The following is a 22,004-nucleotide window of genomic DNA, read 5'->3' as shown; positions in this document are numbered from 1 at the left end:
TCTTGGTTTCGGCTTAGGTCATGATCTCACGGTCTGTGGGTTCGAGCCCTACATTGGGCTCTGAGTTGACAGCACAGATTCTTTTGCCCCTCCCCTTGCTCATGCGCTCTCTCTCTCTCTCTCTCTCAAAACAAATAAATAAACCTTTAAAAAAGTACACATTTGCTTTTCCATTATTACATATTGCCCAGCAGGAAATAAAATAGCCCCAAATTAAAGTCCAAATTTTATTAAAGAATATATCTAAAATACAATATTTATTAAGTTATGATATATTATTTGAATGGAAATATACTCTGTATCACAACTATAATTATACCAATTTTACAGATAATACTTCATTTATATCTCTGTAATTCAAAAGTCACTAAATTACAACATAATTCATATTTAACATTGCTACAAATATATAAGAATTTAAAATTTTCTCATTAATATAACATCTTGGAATCATGAATATTTATTTTACCTGATTCACATTACACAGAATCATGACTATTTTACCTGATTTACATTACATAGCTCAATTTATCTCATGATAGGGATTTGCACTCATTCTATTTTCCTATGCTTTAAAACTAGCATTTTTGTGAACAATTGTCAATGCTCATCACCCTCTGTTCTATGAACAAAGTCAAGGTATTTTTTCCCCTATTCCTTGAACTATATTCTCCACTACAGAAAGGCTACTACCATAAGCAAAGCACCCGTCACAGCAATTCTGTCAAGGATGACACCTGGTCAGGTTCTTCACATTTTACTAATAAGCACATCAGGTGAGAAATGAAAGGTCTAGAAAACCAGATGCAAAGCAGCCAAGGTCCAATTCAACAAGGTAGATTTGTGCTTAGCTAAAGGGAAACCCAGAGGTCCATTCTTTGGTCCTGGGCTCCGGGACCATCTTATTTGAAGGAAGCATTAATTTTTCTGTTGTTCAGCGGCTGAGCTGGGCGCCAGTTGTCAACCATCAGTTCTTCTGGTTCGCCCTCCTTATTGAAATTAAGCTTACGGAATTTCAGCATCTAAAAGGCAAAATAAAATATTAAAAAACTAAAAGTCCAAGTTTCACAATAGCATTCATTTATGTGCTTGCGTTATACCCTGAAATGCATTTTCCAATATTAAACTTCACTTTGATTCTCAATAAATGTATAATCACATAAACATATGTGTATACTTTTATCTTACTTTAAATGTTGTATTTATTTTTGAGAGAGTACAAGTGGGGGAGGGGCACAGAAAGGGGGGCAGAGGATCTGAAGCGGGCTCTGTGCAGAGAGCAGCAAGCCTGATGTGGGCTTGAACTCACGAACCATGAGATCACCACCTGAGCCCAAGTTGGATGCTCAAGTGACTGACCCATTCAGGTGCCCCTATATCCCTATGCTTTTAGATAACAAATCAATTTCTAGAAAATGCACACAAGGTTGTTGGTGTCATTTGGAAGGAAATTTTCAGTGAGCTTGTTTTTTCCCTCTTTAAATTTTAAAATCAAACATCAAAAGCCTATAAAACACTTCTGAGATGTAAAATACTAACAGAAATTTTAGATCCCAATTAGAGTTCTGTTTTCTGCCCCAGGGAAGGTGACCTAAAGTGACCCAGGATCTGCAAGCCCCAGGGGATAAGTGAGGGCTGGTATCTTTGCTTAAATGTATAGAAACACATAAATGAATTTTCCCAATCTGGGAAATCCTTGACATTGACTGATCTTTATTCCCTTTTAACCTTGTTTTAGCTCCCTGGCCCAACGATGTGAAACAGGCAGCCCTCAACCAGCCTCCTACTTCTTTGAGGTTATTTGTGCAAAGGGGTACTTCCCTTTTCCTAAGCAAGTCTTGATCTAAATGAAGAAGGATTGTTCAGGCAGTAATAAAACAGCCCACAAATCAACAGCCTTTAACCTGATCTCTTTGGTCCAGTAATTATCCCTCAGCTACTGTAACATCAGTTAAATTACCCAGGATCCAAGTCCTTGTGGATCCTACTGAGGAATGTCCATTTTCTACGTTTCAGCTGTGTGGGAATAGAGACAGACAGTGGGTACTATTGGCGACTTAGAAGCTGCATTAATAACTTGAATTGCATAAACTATATTGTATGGGAGAAGTAAGAGTCTGTGTTAAAGGTTGTTAAAGCAACCTGGAGTGAGTTTTTGATACTTTTTTCTCCAAAGCATGGCTTTTACTTTTGTCAGAATTCAGAAAGGTATTCTGATACAAAAAGAACTGCAGCAAGCTCTTACGTGAGTAATCGGCGGGGAGTTACCACTGATATCTGTGTAACCTTGAGTATGAAATCTCATTGTCCTGGGCCTCAGTTTCCTCACAGTTTCCATAAAAGCATTTATTAAGTGACAGAAACCCTTCTCATTTAATCCCCACGATCACCCAACTTCACAGAGTAAACACTGCCTAAAGTTATGGCTAATAACAGCAAATATTTCTCAAAAGCTGTTTATCAGCTACACACTGCTATAGACACTAGTTCCACAGCTAGAAGCATCAAGAGCAGGATTAAGCCCGTAAACCCTGGGTCTGTCCAAATCCAAAAGCCAAGCTCCTCTGTCTGGATGAAATGCTCTCCCTCACTTTAGGAAACCGACCTGCTCACTGCTAACGCTGATGGGCTCCTTGAGCAGGATCCAGGTCACACATTCCAGAAGAGGAGGAGTGGTCAAGGAGCCTGGGTAGGTCCAGTAGTCCAAGCTTTCCGGAAGGAGGACACGAGGGTCAAAGTTAGCGAAGTCAGCACTCTTACCCTGGAATTAGGCAAACACACAGGTTATGTGTCGTGATCAGAGTGGGAGGAAGGCAGGAAACAAATACTCCCTTCTGGTCGCCAGAAAACTTTTTTTTAATGTGTTTTTTGAGAGAGAGAGACAGAGACAGAGAGAGAGAGAGAATGAGTAAGGGAGGGGCAGAGAGGGAGACACAGAATCTGAAGCAGGCTCCAGGCTCTGAGCTGTCAGCACACAGCCTGATGCGGGGCTCGAACTCATAAACCATGAGATCAAGACCTGAGTTCAAGTTGGACGCTTAACCAGCTGAGCCACCCAGGCGCCCCTCCGACCCCCTCTTTTAAGAGAGGTCCCATATTCACCAGAAAACGAAATAAAAAGAAATTAACAGATGACATTTGACTTGGAAATACAGACTAGCAGATATGAGCAAGGGAACCTGACGATACTATTTTCACATGTCCATTCTCATCTTGTCCTCCATAATTATCCCTTATAATTTCCTTCAAGTTATTAACTGATCACATCCAGTATTTAAAGTGAAATTGCTGCCACTAAAATAATGCAAATTTGAGGCTGCAGTCACCAAAATAGAGTATCCTTAACGAGGAGGTAATTGCCTTGCTATCATACCTGATGGCTGGATCAGAACTGAATAACTGCTTTCTTTTCTGGACACTACACTTTTAAAGCAACAGATGCAAACAGCAATGAGTTACAAGCAGAGGGACAAAGTTGTTACAAAGAGAGAAAACTGTCCTAAGAGAATAAAGCGAACAAAAGATAACTAGCCTCGGTAGGCAAAACCCTATTAGAGAAAATAGGTTCAAAAGAAAGAAAGATCGGGGCTCCTGGGCAGCTCAGTTGGGCAACCCGCTCTTGATTTCAGCTCAGGTCATGATCCCAGGATTGTGGGATGGAGCTCAGTGTTGGGCTCTGAGCTGAGTGTGGAACCTGCTTAAGATTCTTTCTCAAAAAAAAAAAAAAAAAGGATCAGGTTTTTCATTTTGTGAGGTATAATTAATACATAATATTATATTAGCTTCAGGTGCACAACATAATGATTTGATATTTGCATATATTGCTAAATGATCAACACAATAAGTCTAGTTAACATCCATTACTATGCCTGGTTACTAATTTTTTCTCTTATGATGAGAACTTTGAAGATCTACTCTCTTAGCAACTTTCAAATATGCAATGCAGTAGTAGTAACAACAGTTGCTATGCTGTACATTTTATCCCCAAAACTTATTTATTTTATAACTGGAAGTTTGTACCTTTTGACCCCCTTCAACCACTTCCCCCAACCTCTGATAACGCCCAATCTGTTTTGTGTCTATGCACTCATTGGTTTTTAGTTTGTTTATTTGTTTATTTTTCAGATTCTGCATATAAGTGAGATCATATGGTATTTGTCTTTCACTATCTGACTCATTTCACTTAACTTAATGCCCTCAAGGTCCATCCATACTGTCGTAAACAGCAAGATTTCCTTCTTTTTTATGACTGGAAATATGCCACTGTGTACATATAATCTACATTTCTTTATCCATTCATCCATTGTTGGACACTGGGCTATTTCTGTATCTTGGCTATTATAAATAATGCTGCAGTTAATGTGAAGGTACATATCTTTTCCAATTAGTGTTTTTGAATCAGGTTTATTCTCCATCATTCAAAGGGGTCAGATAGGAGTAACAAGTGAGCATTTCAGAAGATAAACATGACTTCAGTGAAGATGAGCTTTCTGAAGCTAGGCCTGCCACTGGGGATTGTATTTAGCAGATGTTCAATGACCTAAACATGGCTGTGCTGTAGAATTTAAACTTGGGATGGATTAGTCTTCATGCTCAGCATTGTATCTCCTATATCAACCAAGTGACTGAAATGGAGCAAGTACTTAACAAATACCTGCTGTGTGAATGAGTCAATAATTTGACCAGATGATCTCTCAGTTTCCTTTCAGTCATGAGATTCTCTGACTCTTATATATGAATGTTCAAATGATGGGGAAACAAGATTAAATAAAGGCAAGATTAAAATTATACTAGAATTAGGATCAACTTTTGGATAAAGAAAAGTTACATGAATATATAAGCAACATTTTACCTTCATTAACCGTTCATCCAAACACCACATGTCAAACTGAGACTATTCGATTTGATCAAAAGAATTTCCTAAAACCAGTGGGATATAAAACATAGGTACTCTATCGAGGTGGCAGAAAATGCAACTGTACCTTTGTTTTAATGGAGTCCAGTGCATCAAGGACTTTTTGTAGGCCCGGGTTGGCATCACCAATCTATAGGAAAACATAATGTACAAGGCACCGTAATCTGGTTGGTATTACATCAGTTTTGATTTGGGCAGCTCTACCATAAAAGGTTTCCAAACGATGAACCAAAGTCTACCACTGGTACATGCCACCCATCCATCTTACTTTGATCACATTGGCACCATGAACTTCCCTACTGTCACTGACAACTTCTTTCTGCTTCGCCCCCCCACCGCCCAGTCCCCTGAATGTACTCTCTCAAATGTCACGAGTGACCTCCAACTGACCTCTAACTGCCAAAGCAAGGAACACTGTTCAACCTTAATCTTGCAGGATTTTATACTATTGACTTCTCTCCTTTTTGAAATTCTCTCCTCCTTTGGCTTTCCCTCTGCCCTCCAGCCTCAGCAATCTCCCTTGACTTCTGTATTCCTTTTTAGTCATTTAATACCATCTTTCCCACTGCCTTAAACGTCTTACAGTCTGCAGTTTCTCAGGACTGCGTGATTAGCAGCTTTATCATCTCCCTCTTGGTGCTTTCCTTGGATGATTGCATATTCACTTGTAGCTTCTACCTTGACATATGATGTCAGGCCCCATGAATCTCCAGCCCAGACTTTTCTCAACTTGCTTTACAGCTGTCTAGAGGGCAGCTCAAACTGTATGCCCCACTGTTGCCTGAAATTCTCCAATATTGAGTCACTGCCCTTGAGCCCTCCAAAACTTGATCTAAATTTAGCTTTACCTGTCATGAAACACTACTATCTAGTTAAGGGTGAATTTTAAAATAAAAACCAGTAGTCATCTGAAGTATACCTCTTTCTCATTTTACATTTCGCATGTATACATCCTTCACATTTACATCTAAATAGCACCTAATTAATACCTCTTGGATTTTTTGTTTTGTTTTTGTTTTGACTTTTGCCCTCCATCTCTAGAGCTACTAGCAGATATGAAGGGGGACACAAGCCTGAAAATATTTTGGAGCCAAAGGCATTCCTTGGGCTCTTTGTAGAATGTCCTGTTTATTATGAATGTTCTGTCTGGTTAACCTTTCTCAAAAACAGGGAAAAAAAGAATTGGGCCATCAACTAACCTTTAAAAAAATACCCAAAACAGCCAGTCCATCAGGTTGCTGCACAGCTTTTCCAAAATCCCCATATTTGGTGTTCCAATGAACCAAGTGAAGCTAAAGCAGTCGGAGACAAAACCATAATGAATGATATACATCATTAATCCTCCAAATGTTATCCTGAGACAAAACCACAATAAATGATATACATCATAAAACCAGCCGATTGTACCCAGTGGTCTTTTCTTTACAACTAAAGGTTACTAAAGAAAGGGAAAATGTGGGTAATTTAAAATATAAGCTTTTCTTTCATTTTCATCCTAATTATCCACTATTTGACATAACAGCAAGTGACTTCATCAACTCTCAGACAAAGAGTTACATATTTTTGAGGAAAGACACAAATGCTATTTTTAGGTTTATGTTAAAACAGGATCCTCCAATTTGAATTCATTTAAGTTTTTGCAAACGATGTCCTTGAGTGTAGCAGAGAATGTTTTGCAGCATTAATTGTAATATCACAAATAAAAGTTATAAGAAGCAGATGTGAAGGTCCTTTGTAAAAAGAAAAAAAAGTGGTTCGCTTAGTTTGAGTCGAATTTACAAAACTATGTTTTTGAAATTAATGCTGAAAATCAATTTACATTTTTCCCTGGAAGGCAAAAAAGCATATCTTACCTCTGCAGCATATTTCTTTTTATCCACAGTATGCTCAGATCCTTGCCCATCAGACGAACCCCAGTGAAAGTGAAACTGAATCAATCTGTATGTGCCAGTGAGGGGTCCTCCTTTCAGCACTAAAATGTAAAAAATATGTATATGTATGATATATGTATATTATACATGTGCCTATGTGTATATGAGTATGAGTGTATGAATGTATATACATACACACAACATACACAAAATCACATGTATATACACACGTATATGTACATATGCACATGAAACACACACTACTAAATATTATAATGTAATTCAATCCTGTTGCATAATTCTAAATTTATGCCTGTAGCAACATTTTCACTTTGTGAAAATTAAATCCAGACTCAAGTTTAGTCTACAGGGCTGAACAAAATCATCTCAACTGGCTTTTCTCCTCACTTGTGTTGGCTTGAAGGTGGGTACTTTTCCCATCTGTTTTCTGAGCACAGTGATAACTTCTCTTCTGGGTTTGTTTGGACTTACAGGTTCTGGTTCAGAGAGAGGAAGTCTTAAGTGGAATTAAGTCCTCTGTGAATGACTGGGGAGGTGCCCTTGTACCTGCTTGTCGATGCAGGTCTGTGGCACACTCCAGAAAACATGGGAAGCTCTCTTGTCCACAGCCCCATGACTGCCCTACCATCTGCTTTGCTAACCCCAGATGCCAGAATTTGTGAAACAATCAGCATTCCATTGATCTTAGTATAAAACCCAATTTTCCTTACCCTGGCTTCCCAAATTCTTCAGAATTTGGACTTTCACTGCTAGTAACTAGCTTTATCCCATTAAAATGTTTCATCGAACCTTTCTGATCTTAATTTCCTCATCTGTAAAGTGGATCCATTCAATTGTTTATCACTTCACTAAAAATTTATTGATCACCTAACAGAGCACATAGTACTCTGTTGCCTCCAAAAACTTAAAATTCTAACTTTAATAACTGTCTTATGATTCTATTATTCTGGTATTAATATAACTTTGTTAGAGTAAAGCACGAGACAGAAGAATATGACTGGATGTCATCTCCAGTACAGTCTATCTGTAGATACCGAGTTGTGTATTAGAGAGAATTAAACTAGTAGGAAATCAGTTTCCCCCAGCCTCTCCATAAAACCTTGTTAACTTGTATATATTCATGAAACTTACCAATATATTTAAAAGCTTTTAAAATTAGATTAGTTCTCCAACTTCAAATTTTATTTCTCTAGAACTAGGATTAAAACATCTGTTGCTATAAGTGCATTTTATTAGCTTTGGGTTATAATTCTATACAACAATGAGCCCAAACTTACTCTGGCTTTGCAAAACAAAGCAACAAAGTCTGTAGAGTCAAGTTTGCTTAATTTCACCTAAGTATGCATAAATGGTAGCAACAGCCATCCATCTATCCAAAGTAAAAAACAGAGCTGGCTGGAAGATATTTAGGCCCTTCTTAGCTCCTGATACAACCTCTGGTCCCCAGCACTGCCTTACAATAGGCCAAGGGGCAGGGGAGGGGGAAGAACCAATTATGTAAACGATGTTACATCACAGATCTGCTAAGAAACATCAATTTGGGTACAGTCTGATAAAATCACATCTCTTGAAATTTAATGAATTATTGTTAAAGTTTTTTTTATCTGATAATTCTGTAAGGAAATAATTAGCCTTATCCGCACCCCCCCACAAGGCTTTTTCAAAATAAAAAATTCCATTTTTCATAATAATATATTCTTAAAACAAAATATTTGTTCATGAAATAAACTGGTACTGAAATAATTCCTTTATAATAACTTTTTAAAGCTACCAACCGGCTGATCATAAAAAGCAAATGCCCTCTGTAACATCACTAGTTCTACCAAGTAGCAAAATAAATAAAACCATATTAAGCATCAAGATAATTTATCTTCCTAAATGTATCTCTTTTCCCTTGTGAACAATATCAGAATCTTCAATTTTAAAAATAATAAAACTTATTGCTGTTTCATATTCTTATTCACTCCCTCGCAGATCTTAACATTCCATCTTAATTTACTTATTTCAGAGAAGATTTAGAATTAGTCAAGAACGTATATGAGCTTTTATTAAACAAGCTTTGCTAATACTACAGAAAGAAAGAAATGAAGAAAGAAATGAAGAAAGAAAGAAAGAAAGAAAAGAACAAAAGAAGGAAAGAAAGAAAGAAAGAAAGAAAGAAAGAAAGAAAGAAAAGAACAAAAGAAGGAAAGAAAGAAAGAAAGAAAGAAAGAGAAAAAGATTCTTGGTTCAATGATTAAACATACTCAGTGCTAATCTGTTATTACCAGACACCTGTTTTAGCTCCTGTTAAAATAAAACTATGTTGCCATGTAGATTAGAAGCCCTTGTACCTAGGAGAGGTTATTAAATTCTTAAAATTTAGTTGCTACAAAAAGAAACATTTCTGGTCTACTTCGGGAGTTGGTTATTTCAACAAATCCTTAGCGCAGAATTTAGTTAATGAAGTCGTCCCCAAAACATGGTTACAGTAATAAATTGCCACAAACTCTAATAAAGGTAGCATACATCTTATGTGCAACATAAAAAAGACATTTGGTTGAAAAATAGGGAGCTTGCACTTTTTCCAGATCTACTTATTTATTTACTTATTTTGATTGCTACATACCATTTTCTGAACGATCCAAGTTTAAAACGAAGTCTGTCTGATGCAAAAATAATTTTTAAAAGTAGCAGAAACTGCTGACTGCGTATATTTTTCCTCTTTAAAATCCAGCCATGTTAGTGAGGGCTCTGAAGAGTCCATGATTTATTGTATCACGGAAATGTATTCCACAAGGGACAGAGAGACATAAATTTTCTACCACAATATCTTTTCAAAATTCCCAAAACTTAATTTAAATCCAAATCTCAACACCAAGGGCTCTAGCCAATTTTAATTTTCATGATCAGCCATCAGTTATACATACTACATATATAAAACACAAAATAAGTACTAAATACATTCTAATCTGTCTTCCTATACATATTACTTAGAGAAATTACGTAAACTATGTTATTTGTGAAAATTAAGACATCCAGTCCAATAATATACAAGACTATACAAATTAAAAACTGAAAATTTAACATTTTTAATTTTTTTCTTCCTACTCCCTTTATTATTACTTAACATAAAATGTATCCAAATAACAAACTAAACACCTTAAAGAATATCAATAATCTCTCTTAAATCCAAAATACAAATAAACCATTTCTAATAATCTTTAGTTTAAAATGCAAATTTAAGGGATCTCTTATTAATGAAGTACATGACTAAGTCTACTAAAAATGCAGCATTTCCAGGAGATAAACAATCTTCATTAAATTATGCATTACTATTTTGCTTTTGAAGCAGTAGTCAATAATCCTGGAGTTTACAACTAAAATCAAGAAAATGAATGAAGAAAAAGTCCCCACACTTTATTTCTTTTAAAATAGTGAGATGTTTAGCTGTCACTTACACTAAAGTAAACAACTAAAAATCAAGGGAACAGAAGTTTTTAGTTTCCGGTACATGGAAATTATATGAGAGTAAAAACAATACCTAGGATCTGTGGTTTAACTAAAATGGATGGAGGGAGGTATTAAGGGGAGGGGGTGGATTTTTAGGAGCATCAAGATAAGAATGTATTGATTTCAAAGACAAAGAAAGTAGACAAGATGATAGCCCCAAAGAATAGAAAACATGAGCCAGTAAACATGGAACAGCATTTTATTTCTCTTTAAGACCTCTTAAATGCTGTAAAACAAATAGAAAATATTCAAGGCACCTTCCATATCTCTGGTCCTCAGATTTCTATGTGAATCAGGATCATCTGTTAAAATGCAGATGCCCAAGCCAGATGCTGACTTTAATGACCGATATTTTCAGAGGGAACAGTGAGATGATTCTGGTACAGATCAAAGTCTAAGAATAGATGCTCCACAGTTTTTGTCAGGCAACAGGGAAAAGGCTCTGGATTTTAAAAGGGTAAAGCACCACTTCAGATTTCCCTTCTACTGTATGAACTATGGAAAATGGAAGTTTTATTAGAACATATAATACAGCAATGGGGGGGGGGGTTGTACCTGGGTGGCTCAGTCAGTTAAGCATCTGACTCTTGATTTCGGCTCAGGTTCAAGTCCTGAGTAGAGCGCTGCACTGACAGCGTGGAGCCTGCTTCGGTTTCTCTCTCTTTCTCTCTCTGCCCCTCCCCTGTTCATTCTCTCTCTCTCTCTCAAAATAAATCAACTTAAAAAATATATATAGCAATAGGGTATTTTTTGAAAATTTGATGTTAGGTATGTGTGTGTGTTCATTTAATAAATGCTTTTTGAAGACCCCACTAAATATAATCCACTAAGAAATACCTGTTGGCAATAAAAAGATGAACCAAACAACTAGAAAAAAAATCGAAAGGACAGAATTTTTTAGTTTTGTGTATATGGAAATTATAGGAGAGTAAAAAAAAAAAAACAAAGGAAACTCTTTTGACATGAATATAATTAAATACAGTATTTAGGGGTGCCTGGGTGGCTCAGTCGGTTAAGCATCCGACTTCGGCTCAGGTCACGATCTCGCGGTCCGTGAGTTCCAGCCCCGTGTCGGGCTCTGTGCTGACCGCTCAGAGCCTGGAGCCTGTTTCAGATTCTGTATCTCCCTCTCTCTCTGACCCTCCCCCGTTCATGCTCTGACTCTCTCTGTCTCAAAAATAAATAAACGTTAAAAAAAAAATACAGTATTTAGAATGTTTTGGTCAGTTTTATAAATACTTAGGTTTCTCTTACACCATTAACAGTATGCACAACGAACCCTTTCACTTGTTGCTGCTCTGATTCCTTTTAATTTAAAATTATTCACGGAAGGACAATATTAAAGCTTCAAAAGCAAGTCCTTGAAAATCAAGCAAGACTCATGTAGGGAGTTCTATTGTCATAGAGACAGTGGTCTGCCTGAAATAAGCACAGATAAATTGTTCATTTCCTTCCTTTTTTCTTGAAATACTATAGACAGATAAAAATATATCAATTTCTAAAGAAGAGAAATTATATGACAGTTGTATATGGATTGGCTCAATAACTTCAGGCATTGGTTTTTCAATATTTGCATCTAACATTGCAAGAAAGCAGGAGAGTTTTAAACTCATTAATAAAAGTTAATGAGTTAGCAGAAGTTAATAATTTGACTAGTATTCTTTTCTCCCAGATAAAGCTAGTAATAAAAGAATGCAAGCAGGGAGAGTTATTTTTTAATAAGTTTTTTAAAAGACCAACAGGATTAGCAATTTTTCATTAATTTAAGGTGGTTTATTGTTAAAGGAATTTAGAAGATTGATGGGAACTTTTAGTTAAAGCTATTAACTCCACATTTTTATTTTATTAACTCCACACCTAAAAAGAATTCTCTCAGGGCACCTGGGTGGCTCAGTCGGTTGAGCAACTGACTTCGGCTCAGGTCATGATCTCACAGCTCGTGAGTTCGAGCCCCATGTCGGGCTCGGTGCTGACGGCTCAGAGCCTGCTTCGGATTCGGTGTCTCCCTCTCTCTGCCCCTAACCCACTCGCATTCTGTCTCTGTCTCTCTCAAAAATAAATAAACATTAAAAAGAATTCTTTCAAGCTTAAACATACTAAACATACTAAACATAAACATAATAAACTCAACCAGCTCAGTTAGTGATACTCTAGTATCAGATAAGATAATATTCAGGATATTTGAAAACTTAAATCTATGAGAAGTTCTAGAAGGCTGAAATCTCACTGAGGTAGAAATAAATAAATAAATAAATAAATAAATAAATAAATCAGTAAAAGGAACTGAAGCATTTAGATGTAGAAAACAAGAGGTAAAAGATATCTAAAAATGTTAATACCATGAAAATAACTCTTAACAAAAAGATGTTAAGTTGTTGATTCAAAATATTGAATGACCAAAAAATAAAATAAAATATTGAGTGACCAAAATGAATGAATTGTTTTTAGACTTCAGTGTATAGAAAAGCATATCAATTTTTTAAAACATGGTACATATACACTAAATATTAATTGTGGTTATTCAAAGATTCTTATTCAACTTTTATTTTTAAGTGATGGTCATTTAGTCCAACCCCAACAAATTAGAAGGGACTAGCAAGTTAAACTCCTTAGCATTCTGTTTTCTCATAATTATTTTAAGTGAAATTGACTAGAGTATCTCCATCATTCGTTCTAACTTGAGAGTCTAGGATTCTTTTTTTAAAAAATCTAAAGGGTGCTTCTCTGCATGGTATGATTGTTTGATTTATTCTGTTTTTCCTTAATGCCAACATTTTAATATATTCTACATCCTGGAAAAAAATTTGCTTCCTGGTTTAACCCAAACAACTGACAGTGTTGAAGAGGTATGGGCAAAGTTACAAAGGGATCATTCATACATAAAGGAGAGCAAGCCTTTCTAACATTAACTCTTCCTTGTTTTTATGGCACCTCCTTGCCCGCCAGAGCACATACTGTTCTCTCTCAAATCCCCTGGTCTTTCCTACTTCTCTTTGCCTGGAGTCTCCTCCAAGTTCAAGCCTCAGCATAAGTTTTATTTACCCTGGAAAGTATTTCCTGACTTACACAGAACGACTCCTAAGTCTCTTTCACGTTTCCATAGTTCCTTGGACTATATGTCCTTGTTGCACTTACCAAAATCGCTGTCAGCTGTCACTGCTGTTTCTGTGTCTTTATACTTCAGGTATCCCCAGCGTGAAATCTAGGGATACAGGAAGGAGACTAGACCTCTACCTGCCTTCATGCATTTAACTGGTGTTAGGGATGGGTTTTTGTTGTTGTTTTGTTTTGTTTGTTTGTTTTGTTTTCATAAGAACTAAGTGAAAAACGCATGTGTCTCTAAAGGCATGGGTTTGAGACCCTATCAAAACCACTGTTCTCACAATCTAAACATGGCTTTAATAATATATGTGTTACTCACCAGGAGAAGTAGTTTTAAACAGCTCTCTAATCAGTTACTGCTTATTTAGAAATCCATCAGAACTTGTCATTTTCGTGCTAAAACATGTAACTATATAATAACATCACATATAAAATCAGTACATACTTTAATATGATAAATGGAATGTTGAGGAAAATATAAAAATAAAAATTTTAAATCCCATCACGTGGTGGCAGGTAATCTTCCAGTTCATTAAAAACTTTCTTCAGTAATCTTACCACAGGTGATCGCTACAGCAATTGCCTAATAAAAGCAGTCGAACGGTGTGTCGACATGAAAACAGCAATGGTCACTTGTTGGAGAATCGTAATGTGCCAAGTGCTGGGCTAAGGTGCTTTCTATCTACCGTCCCATTTAATCTTTCCTTTGTGGTAGATACTACTGCTTCTCCAATTTTGCAGTTAAGAAAACTAAAAATTAGAGACAATAAGTTGCTATTGTTCCCAGGGCCACCGAGCTAGTTAGTGGCAGAGCTGGGACTTGAATCCACGGCTACCTGACCCCTTTCTATTCACAGTTGCTAGACTCAATGTCGAAATCCACTTTCCAGTAATAATATATTACTGAAATAATTATTTCATGATCAAATTTGTAAGGAATTATCTCATCCGGTTCTATTTGCTAGACATTTGTTTCCCCGTCACTCCAAATAAGCACCCAATTTCTATGTGGCATCCAATGAGGTATATGACTGGTGGCCAGTAGGGTCACTGAAAACTGACTTCACTGGCAACATTGAAACATACAGTCACTGTGTCTCTTTTTTTTTTAACAGTTGATAGCTAAAGACTAAAATAGCTCGGGGGCGCCTGTAGGTGGCTCTGTGCGTTGAGCTTCTGACTTCAGCTCAGGTCATGGCCTCACAGTTCATGAGTTTGAGCCCGGAGTCGGGCTCTGTGCTGACAGCTCAGAGCCTGGAGCCTGCTTCGGATTCTGCGTCTCCCTCTCTCTCTGCCCCTCCCCTGCTCACACTCTGTCTCTCTCTCAAAAATAAATAAAGATTAAAATAAATTTTTTAAACTAAAATAGCTCAAGTTTTTTTTTTAAATAAATAAACACGGAGTTTTGTAGCATCCTTTGTATATGTACAATAACACCAAGACTATGGCCTAGTCATAATCAAAATATGCAGTATCCTTTACAGGAAGGAAAGAAATTTCCCTTATTTTTAGCTTAATCACTTGAGCATTATTTCTTTGAAGTGGAAGGCTTACTTGGGAAGGTAGAATCATTGAAGTGTCTTCAATGAACATCCTCTACTAAATCTAATAATCAAAGTCTAATTAGCCATTATATTATGCCAGAATATGTGTTTGCATGTGTGTGTATGTGTGTGTGTGTGTGTGTGTGTGTGTGTGTACTGGGGGGAGGTGCACAAAAGGAACAGGTAAGTTGAAAACATTTCTCAGATGATCTCCACATTATCCTCCATCAAATTGTCTTCCAGAGTCACTATTTCAGAAATCCAAGCATCAAAAAATAATTTAAAGAAGGTAGGAGCGAATTTTTTTTTTCCAAACTGGACTGAATAATTGGCTAGCTACTGAAAAAAAAATGGTCAACTGGACTATAATGGCTATAATTACACACACTATATTAGTACTCTCGGTCATTACTGCAAAAATTTGACAGCGTTACGGGATGTCTTCTTGGTTTTCCTGTTTTCTCTTTTTGCCCCTGCGCTCTCCCTGCTCCCACACCACCATCGCACATCATGTGTCTGCAGCACCATTCATTCAACGACCTTCAGAGGAAAGCACTCAGGAAAATAGGGCACTGGCAATTAAATCAACCAATGGGCAAAGAAAGCTGCTACCATGTCTGAATGGGATTGTTCTCCTGTTTCTAAATAAGAAAAAAGAAGCATTCAAAGTGCATCCTGTAAACAGCTCTACTACAGATAAATTATGGTCATTGGTTTTGTCAGCAATGGGCCAGGTCCGCCCACCAAGTCTAAAACCTCTTCATTTGTGGAATGAATTTCTGGGTGGATACCAAGATACACTGCCACCTTTATCACATTTGCATTCATAAATACAATGCTTCCAAATTTCAGTATTTTATTTTTTTAATTTTTTTTCATTTCAGTATTTTAAATAGCGAGGCTTTCTCCACTCTTCTCACTGCTACCTTCAAGACAGCACTAAGATGTACTTTTTTATTGAATAGGCATCAATTCTGGAAAAAAATATTTTAGAAAAAATCTCCAAAGTTCAGTTTTTGCAAATCGCATTGTTGCTGGTCTTTACTGCCAGGGGACCTTGCCTTTTGTGACTTTTCACAAGCAGATTACAGTTATACAATGCCCTACATAGAAACCAGGAATTTTATAGGGGAGCCACAGCCCCAGGCCACTTCAAAGTAATTAGCCTACTTCTCAGAGCCTGGGACCTAATGAAGATTAGCAGAGTGGCATCTTACAGTATGGAGACAAACAGGAGTATTAAGCCACTGCTCCTGATTCCTCCCATTAAGCTGGGAAAATAGCTACTGGGTAAGAGACACAAGTTATTTTTTAAACACTGACCTGCTTTGTCCTGGGAGTCATCAAATTCCACGTTGAAAGAGTGACCGTTGTTGATGATCCTCCGAGAAACCGCTTGCTCGTAGGAAGGAAACAAAGACTTCAGGCCAGGATCGTGAATGGCTGCTTTGGTGTCGATGTCAATAGGGGACTGGCGCTCTCCGTTGGCAATGGGGAAGTCCTTATGCCAGTGCTCCGGTCCTAGCATTGAGGAGAGATGTGTGAATCCCCCAGTGTGGGGAAGGGCACAACCAGATCCCTAGAAAAGGGCAAAGATTCTGGAACCAATCTGCTCCGTTCCAATTTTGGTGGCACCATTCGGCTGAATAACTTATTTTGTGTCTCAGTCTCCTCATCTGTATTATGGGGTAATGACATCTACGTCCTAGAGTTTGTGAGAATTGGAATCAATACATGGAAAGGTCATAGAACAAAGAGTGAGTGCCATATAAATATTAGCTATTTTTATGCTCATTTTATTGAATTCGGCAACTGAAATTGGGCAAACACTATCATCGGGGCTCGTGGTTAGCATTTAGGATATTCAAGCTCATTTAAGACATTCGGGCAGGTCGGGATTCCTCCCTAGTGTCCTCCTACTGAATGTAAAGGCAGGGTCATTGCCCAGGCCTGGCACCTCTCTTTTAATGGTCAGGATTCCCCCTACCTGGGAAGTCCTATCCCACCTCTAGATGCGAAAGGTGCGCCAGACACATCTTTCTCTTGCATCTGCTGGCTCTGGAGAGCCCAGGTCAGTGGCCACGATAAAACCGAGCTCCTGGTGACCCTCTAACCTTAGGAGAGGAGACATGATGAGAGAACCCAGAAATCACCGCAATGGATTCAAACCAGCCCACGAAAATGTCCCGGGACAGTTCGTGTTGAGCGCCTTAGCCACAGGTGCTAAGAGTGAAGTGTGTGCAGGGAAGGGGGTCCCCTAATTTTTCTGCAATCAACAATGAACATTTCCCTCCCCCTTAAAAAACCTTCCTCGCTACCTCCTAGGGCCGGTTAGGATAGCCTCCGGTTCGGGACCCGGGGGCAACTGAACTCGAGTCCCGAGGCTGAGGCTGTGCTCCCCCTCCCTCGGGCCCTGCGCGCCACCGCCGGACGCGGGGATTCCTCGACAGTGGCCTCGGGGCTGGGGCAACCGGGCATCCCAGCGCCGGGAAGCAGAGGGCGGGGCGGGCACGGGGGGCACACCGTGCCTCGGGTGTTCCCACTGGCCGCGGTAAACAGCAGGTGCGGGCGCTGCGGGGCCGGGGCCAAGATCCGGGCCAAGATCGGGGCCCCAGGCGCCGCCGCCGCGCCGCCCTCCGCCGGCACTCACCGTTGTGCTTGCCGTATCCCCAGTGATGGGCCATGGTCGCGCCGCTGGTCTGGGCAGGGCAAGAGTTGGCGCGGGTCTAGCAGTGGCTGCTCGGGCGCCTGCACGGTGTGTCCGCGGGTCGCGCCGTCACCGGCTTTTATAGGCTCCCGCCAACTTCGTGTTCGGGGGCGGCCCGGGGGAGGGAGCCCCGGGTGGACCTGGACGAGGGGAGGAGGAGGTGACGGGTGGAGGTGATCTCCCCGTGCTCGGGGCGGACCAGGCGGGCGAGGCACCAGGGGCGGGGAGAACGCCCTCTCGGCGGGCTCTGCTGGCTCAGGACCTCCTCTCTTGCCTCCCGGCTCCCCTCGGCCCGCGGCCCGGGCCCCGGGTCCCTGGGCTGGCAACAAGGCTCCGAGCTCTCCGCGCGCGTGGCGGCGGCGGCGGCGGCGGCGGCGGCTCCCGGGCTCCCGGGTGGGACTACGCGCACCCCACCCCCCTCCTGGGCGCGAAGTCTGGCGACCCCGCGGACTGCTCCGGACACGGGCCCCTGGTGCCTTTCATCCCCAGTCCCCATTGTGATCGTAGCCCTGGCCTCAGAGCGCTCCCGCCCCGCCCCATCGGCTGCACCCGCGCCGGGGACTTCAGCCCCGAGGGCTTACTCCCCGGTGTTCCCGGCTCTAGACTAGCAGGCCAGGTTAGGAGCTATGACCTTGGGGCAAATAGGGATACGATCCTTGAGGCGCTGGGAGCCAGCAGCTTCGGGTGCTGAGAGCCACGCGCCCCCTACTGGACGACCGTGGAATAAAGTAAGAAAGATGAGCGAGAGTCTCTTGTGCCCTTAGTCCACACTGAGGAGAGAGCCCAGGAGATTGCATTTCCTTGCAACCGGTCAGGGTATCATATGAAGTGCTCATCTCCTACCTTCCTCCTCCTCTTTAAAAAATTAACTGTGGAGGAGAGACTTCCTAGCTGAGTACACATTAGTTTAAAACATTTTCCCCCAAAACTTCTAAAACAAATCACTTTTCTAAGAGAAATTAGGTAAAACGAAGTATTCCTTGCAAAGAGGCAATTTCCCTGGTTGAAAAAGGAAACTTGGCATCTGGGATACCTAAGAAATAATTTAAAAAAAAAAAACTGAGAGGACATTTTAGAGGCAAGGCAGCATTATGACTTGGTGGGCCCCCTTCTTCATAAACATACATACACACATACATAGTTATGGCTGTATTGATATGAAGAGTAATATCTTAACATTATGTATTTCAACATTTTCTTCCACCTAAGTGTTCCTTTTTATTTCTCCTACTTGAAAAGAAAACATTTTTGTGGACATCTAAAAGTGTTGTGCGCTTGAAGCACTTGTCCTTACTGTACTTAAAGATAAGGAACTGTTTTTAGGCGGGGACAAAATTAATTTCCTTTAGGAGACTTGGCCACAGAGATGGGAGGAGGATTTTCTGTCTTGTGGGTCTCTGTGATCTTTGAGAGATCATATTAAAGTTAAAACTGAAGATGGGGCGCCTGGGTGGCTCAGTCGGTTAAGTGTCTGACTTCGGCTCAGGTCACGATCTCGCAGTGTGTGGGTTCGGGCCCTGCGTCGGGCTCTGTGCTGACAGCTCGGAGCCCGGAGCCTGCTTCGAATTCTGTGTCTCCCTCTCTCTCTGCCCCTCCCCTGCTCATACTCTGTCTCTGTCTGTCTCTCAAAAATAAATAAATGTTAAAAACTGAAGAAGCAGGAAGAGTTTTACACAATTTTATCAGCCCTGGCATCATATTACTTTTACAGATAAAGGAATAAATTATAATATCAGTATAAATTTTTGTAGTGATCTCAAAATCTTTGTTTACTATAGGGGTGCCTGGGTGGCTCAGTCCGTTAAGCATCAGAATCTTGATTTCAGCTCATGTCATGATCTCACAGTTGGTAAGATTGAGCCCTGCCTTGGGCTGTGCACTGATAGCAAGGAGCCTGCTTGGGATTCTCCGTCTCCCTCTCTCTCTGAGTCTCTTTCTCTCAAGATAAATAAATGAACTTTTAAAAAGTCTTATTTACTATATATTTCACTTAATTCCACACAAACCAATATGATTCATGTTTATGTTTATTTGTTCTTGTCCTAAGAATCTAGAAAAGTGTGTACCTCTGGTTTTGGGGAGGGAGGGGTCTTTTGGTTGCTGTCACGGAGAATTCTTGGGCAAAAGAGAATGAGTCCCCTGAGGTTGAGAACTGTATCACATTATTCACCTCTGTACCCTACGTAGCTACCACGTTTTGTAACCTGAGCCCTAGGACACTACCAACTACCCAAGAATTCTCTTTGAAATTATGTGGTCACTAATTCAAATGGAGGTAACCTCAGTTTCTCTTTACAGAAATCAATCACCTAACACATAACGTTGTGCTGAAGTTAGACTTGCTTTTGAGTCTGGGCTAATTCACCAGCCCTCTGCCCTTGGAAAAATTGCTTCCTCTTGCAAAAGTTCTATTTTTTTCATCTGTAAAGCTAGGATATTAATAATGCCTACCTCACAGAGTTGTGGGGAGATCATTCATATAAAGGATTTAGCATAGTGCCAAAAATTAGAGCTTAATAAATGTTAGTTATCATTATTACTATCACATGTTTTTGAGCTCCTATTACATGCTTAATGTTTTTAGGTACTATTTAGGGTGTAAAAGCTTTGGTCATCTATCCATTCATTCATTCATCAAATCTATCCAGTACTATTATGTGCCAAGAATCAGTAGAGGGGTACAGCCCCAGATCAACAGGATCCCTGACCTCCTGGAGCTTACATGGGGATGGATAGGGATAGTATACAATAAACAAATTTTTTAAAAAAGTGAATTTCCAACAGTGGTAATGACTATGAAGAAAATAAAACAGGAAAGAGGTAGAAAATTATGAGGGAAGGGTTGTTACTGTAGATGCAGTCAGTGCTCATGGAAAACCTGTTGAAGGAAGTGCCATTTCAGGAACCATTAAGGAAAGACCTAGGGAAATGTATTTCAGGAAGAGCCAACAGTAAGTGTACTGTTGAGGACAGTACCCTGCTGAGGACATTTCTAGAACAGAAAACTTGTGCTTAGAGCACTGTGAATGAGGAACAGACAAGTAGGTGAAGTTAGAGGCAGGCAGGGGCTGCAGCCTGCAAAACCTTGAAGACCATGTTCCAGGGAAGGACTTTATACTCATTGCATGGGGAAGTCACTAGGAAGTTGTAAGAAAGGGAATGATAAAAACTGCAGCAATATCATATTTCAGAAGGAAAAGGAGTTCAGAGCTTATGTGGTCCAATTCTTTATAGATGAGGAAATCGGCATTAGTTCCCAGAATGCTGCTTGCTGTCCCCCCACCTTCCTTGCCTTCGACCCTCTGACAATGACCTTTCACAAAAAGATCCACACTTACTAAAGTAAGCCACTTCACTTTAATCCAGGCTCTGGCTTTCCTCTTGGCCTCTGAGTTTCTTGACATTCTTCTGCGGTGGGATGGGAGGAAGTGCCACACAGTAGCCCAGGGCCCAGTTTTGTGAGTTGGGATTTGGCTTCCAGGGTTTACCCTCTCCGTAATCTTGGATGATTTATGTCACCTCCCCAAGCCTCAGTTTCCACATCTGAAATGTAAAAAGAGTACCCTGGGCTGTTGAAATGGTAAATGGACTAACTCGTGCGATTTAGTCATGCAAATTAGCATGATGCCTGGTTAGCCATTAGCTGCTGCATTAGGATTCTTGTTCTTGCAGCAGAGACATAGAATTGTGCTATGGGAATCGGCTTTGTAAGAAGACAGACCTGAGTTCAGATTCGGGCTGCAACACTCACTTCTTATATCACTGTTAGCAAGCTAAGTAATTCCTCTGAGTTTCACTTACTTTTTTGTAAATTTGTGGGGGAATTCTAGCTCTGGAGCTTTATGACGAGAACTGATGTCTGGAAGGTACTACTTATGGCTCTGGCACTTTTAAAAAATTGAATAAGTAATATAATTATCATAATAGTACTTCCCTTTGTAAAGTAATAGAGTGGCTTTTCTGTTTCTCCAGCTTACATGAAGAAAAAAATCACATTCATTTAGTGAACATTTTTGGAGTTCCTACTCATAAAAATAACACCGAAAACTGATTACACTTCAAGCTTGGTTCTAAATGTCTCACATAGTCCTACTTTACAGCAAGGGACACTGAGGCATAGATGTAAGTCATTTTGCCCCAGGTATCCACCAGGAAGTGATGGATCCAGGTGTGAAACCAAGAAGTCTTACTGCAGAGTCTGAGCTCTTAGCCATCTGCTACGAGGCCTCACTGAGGACCTGCTAAGCTCCTTTTCCGAGTGTATAAAAGGCTCCTTCCTCGAGGTGTTGTAGTAAAAACGCATTAAGATAATGTCTGCAATACTGCTCTGTAAAGCAAAGTTACATCAACAT

General features: G+C 39.8%; 1 protein-coding gene across 1 annotated transcript; it reads right to left on the bottom strand.

Moving 5' to 3' along the window:
* Positions 1 to 203: 203 nt before the first annotated feature.
* Positions 204 to 17,723, bottom strand: LOC124507749 (carbonic anhydrase 2). The gene is made up of 7 exons (XM_047074094.1): positions 17,596 to 17,723; positions 16,269 to 16,466; positions 6,769 to 6,887; positions 6,115 to 6,207; positions 4,983 to 5,045; positions 2,606 to 2,761; positions 204 to 1,022 (listed from the first exon to the last, which is right to left on the bottom strand). Exons 1-7 carry the CDS (start codon positions 17,627 to 17,629, stop codon positions 903 to 905), a joined length of 783 nt encoding a protein of 260 aa, XP_046930050.1. The 5' UTR covers positions 17,630 to 17,723; the 3' UTR covers positions 204 to 902.
* Positions 17,724 to 22,004: the final 4,281 nt, after the last annotated feature.

This window comes from Lynx rufus, unplaced genomic scaffold (genome assembly GCF_022079265.1).
Source record: "Lynx rufus isolate CCGP_SWC_20201006 ecotype Redwood Valley unplaced genomic scaffold, mLynRuf1.p SCAF_12, whole genome shotgun sequence".
NCBI lineage: Eukaryota > Metazoa > Chordata > Mammalia > Carnivora > Felidae > Lynx > Lynx rufus.
This window is presented reverse-complemented; position numbering and strand designations above follow the sequence as displayed.

Coding starts and splice junctions, on each gene's coding strand:
- LOC124507749 (XM_047074094.1), bottom strand. CDS start 17,629: ATGGCCCATCACTGGGGATACGGCAAGCACAACG. Junction 6,208..6,768: donor AAAAGAAATATGCTGCAGAG/GTAAGATATGCT, acceptor CGACTGCTTTAG/CTTCACTTGGTTCATTGGAA. Junction 5,046..6,114: donor TTTTGGGTATTTTTTTAAAG/GTTAGTTGATGG, acceptor GTTTTCCTATAG/ATTGGTGATGCCAACCCGGG.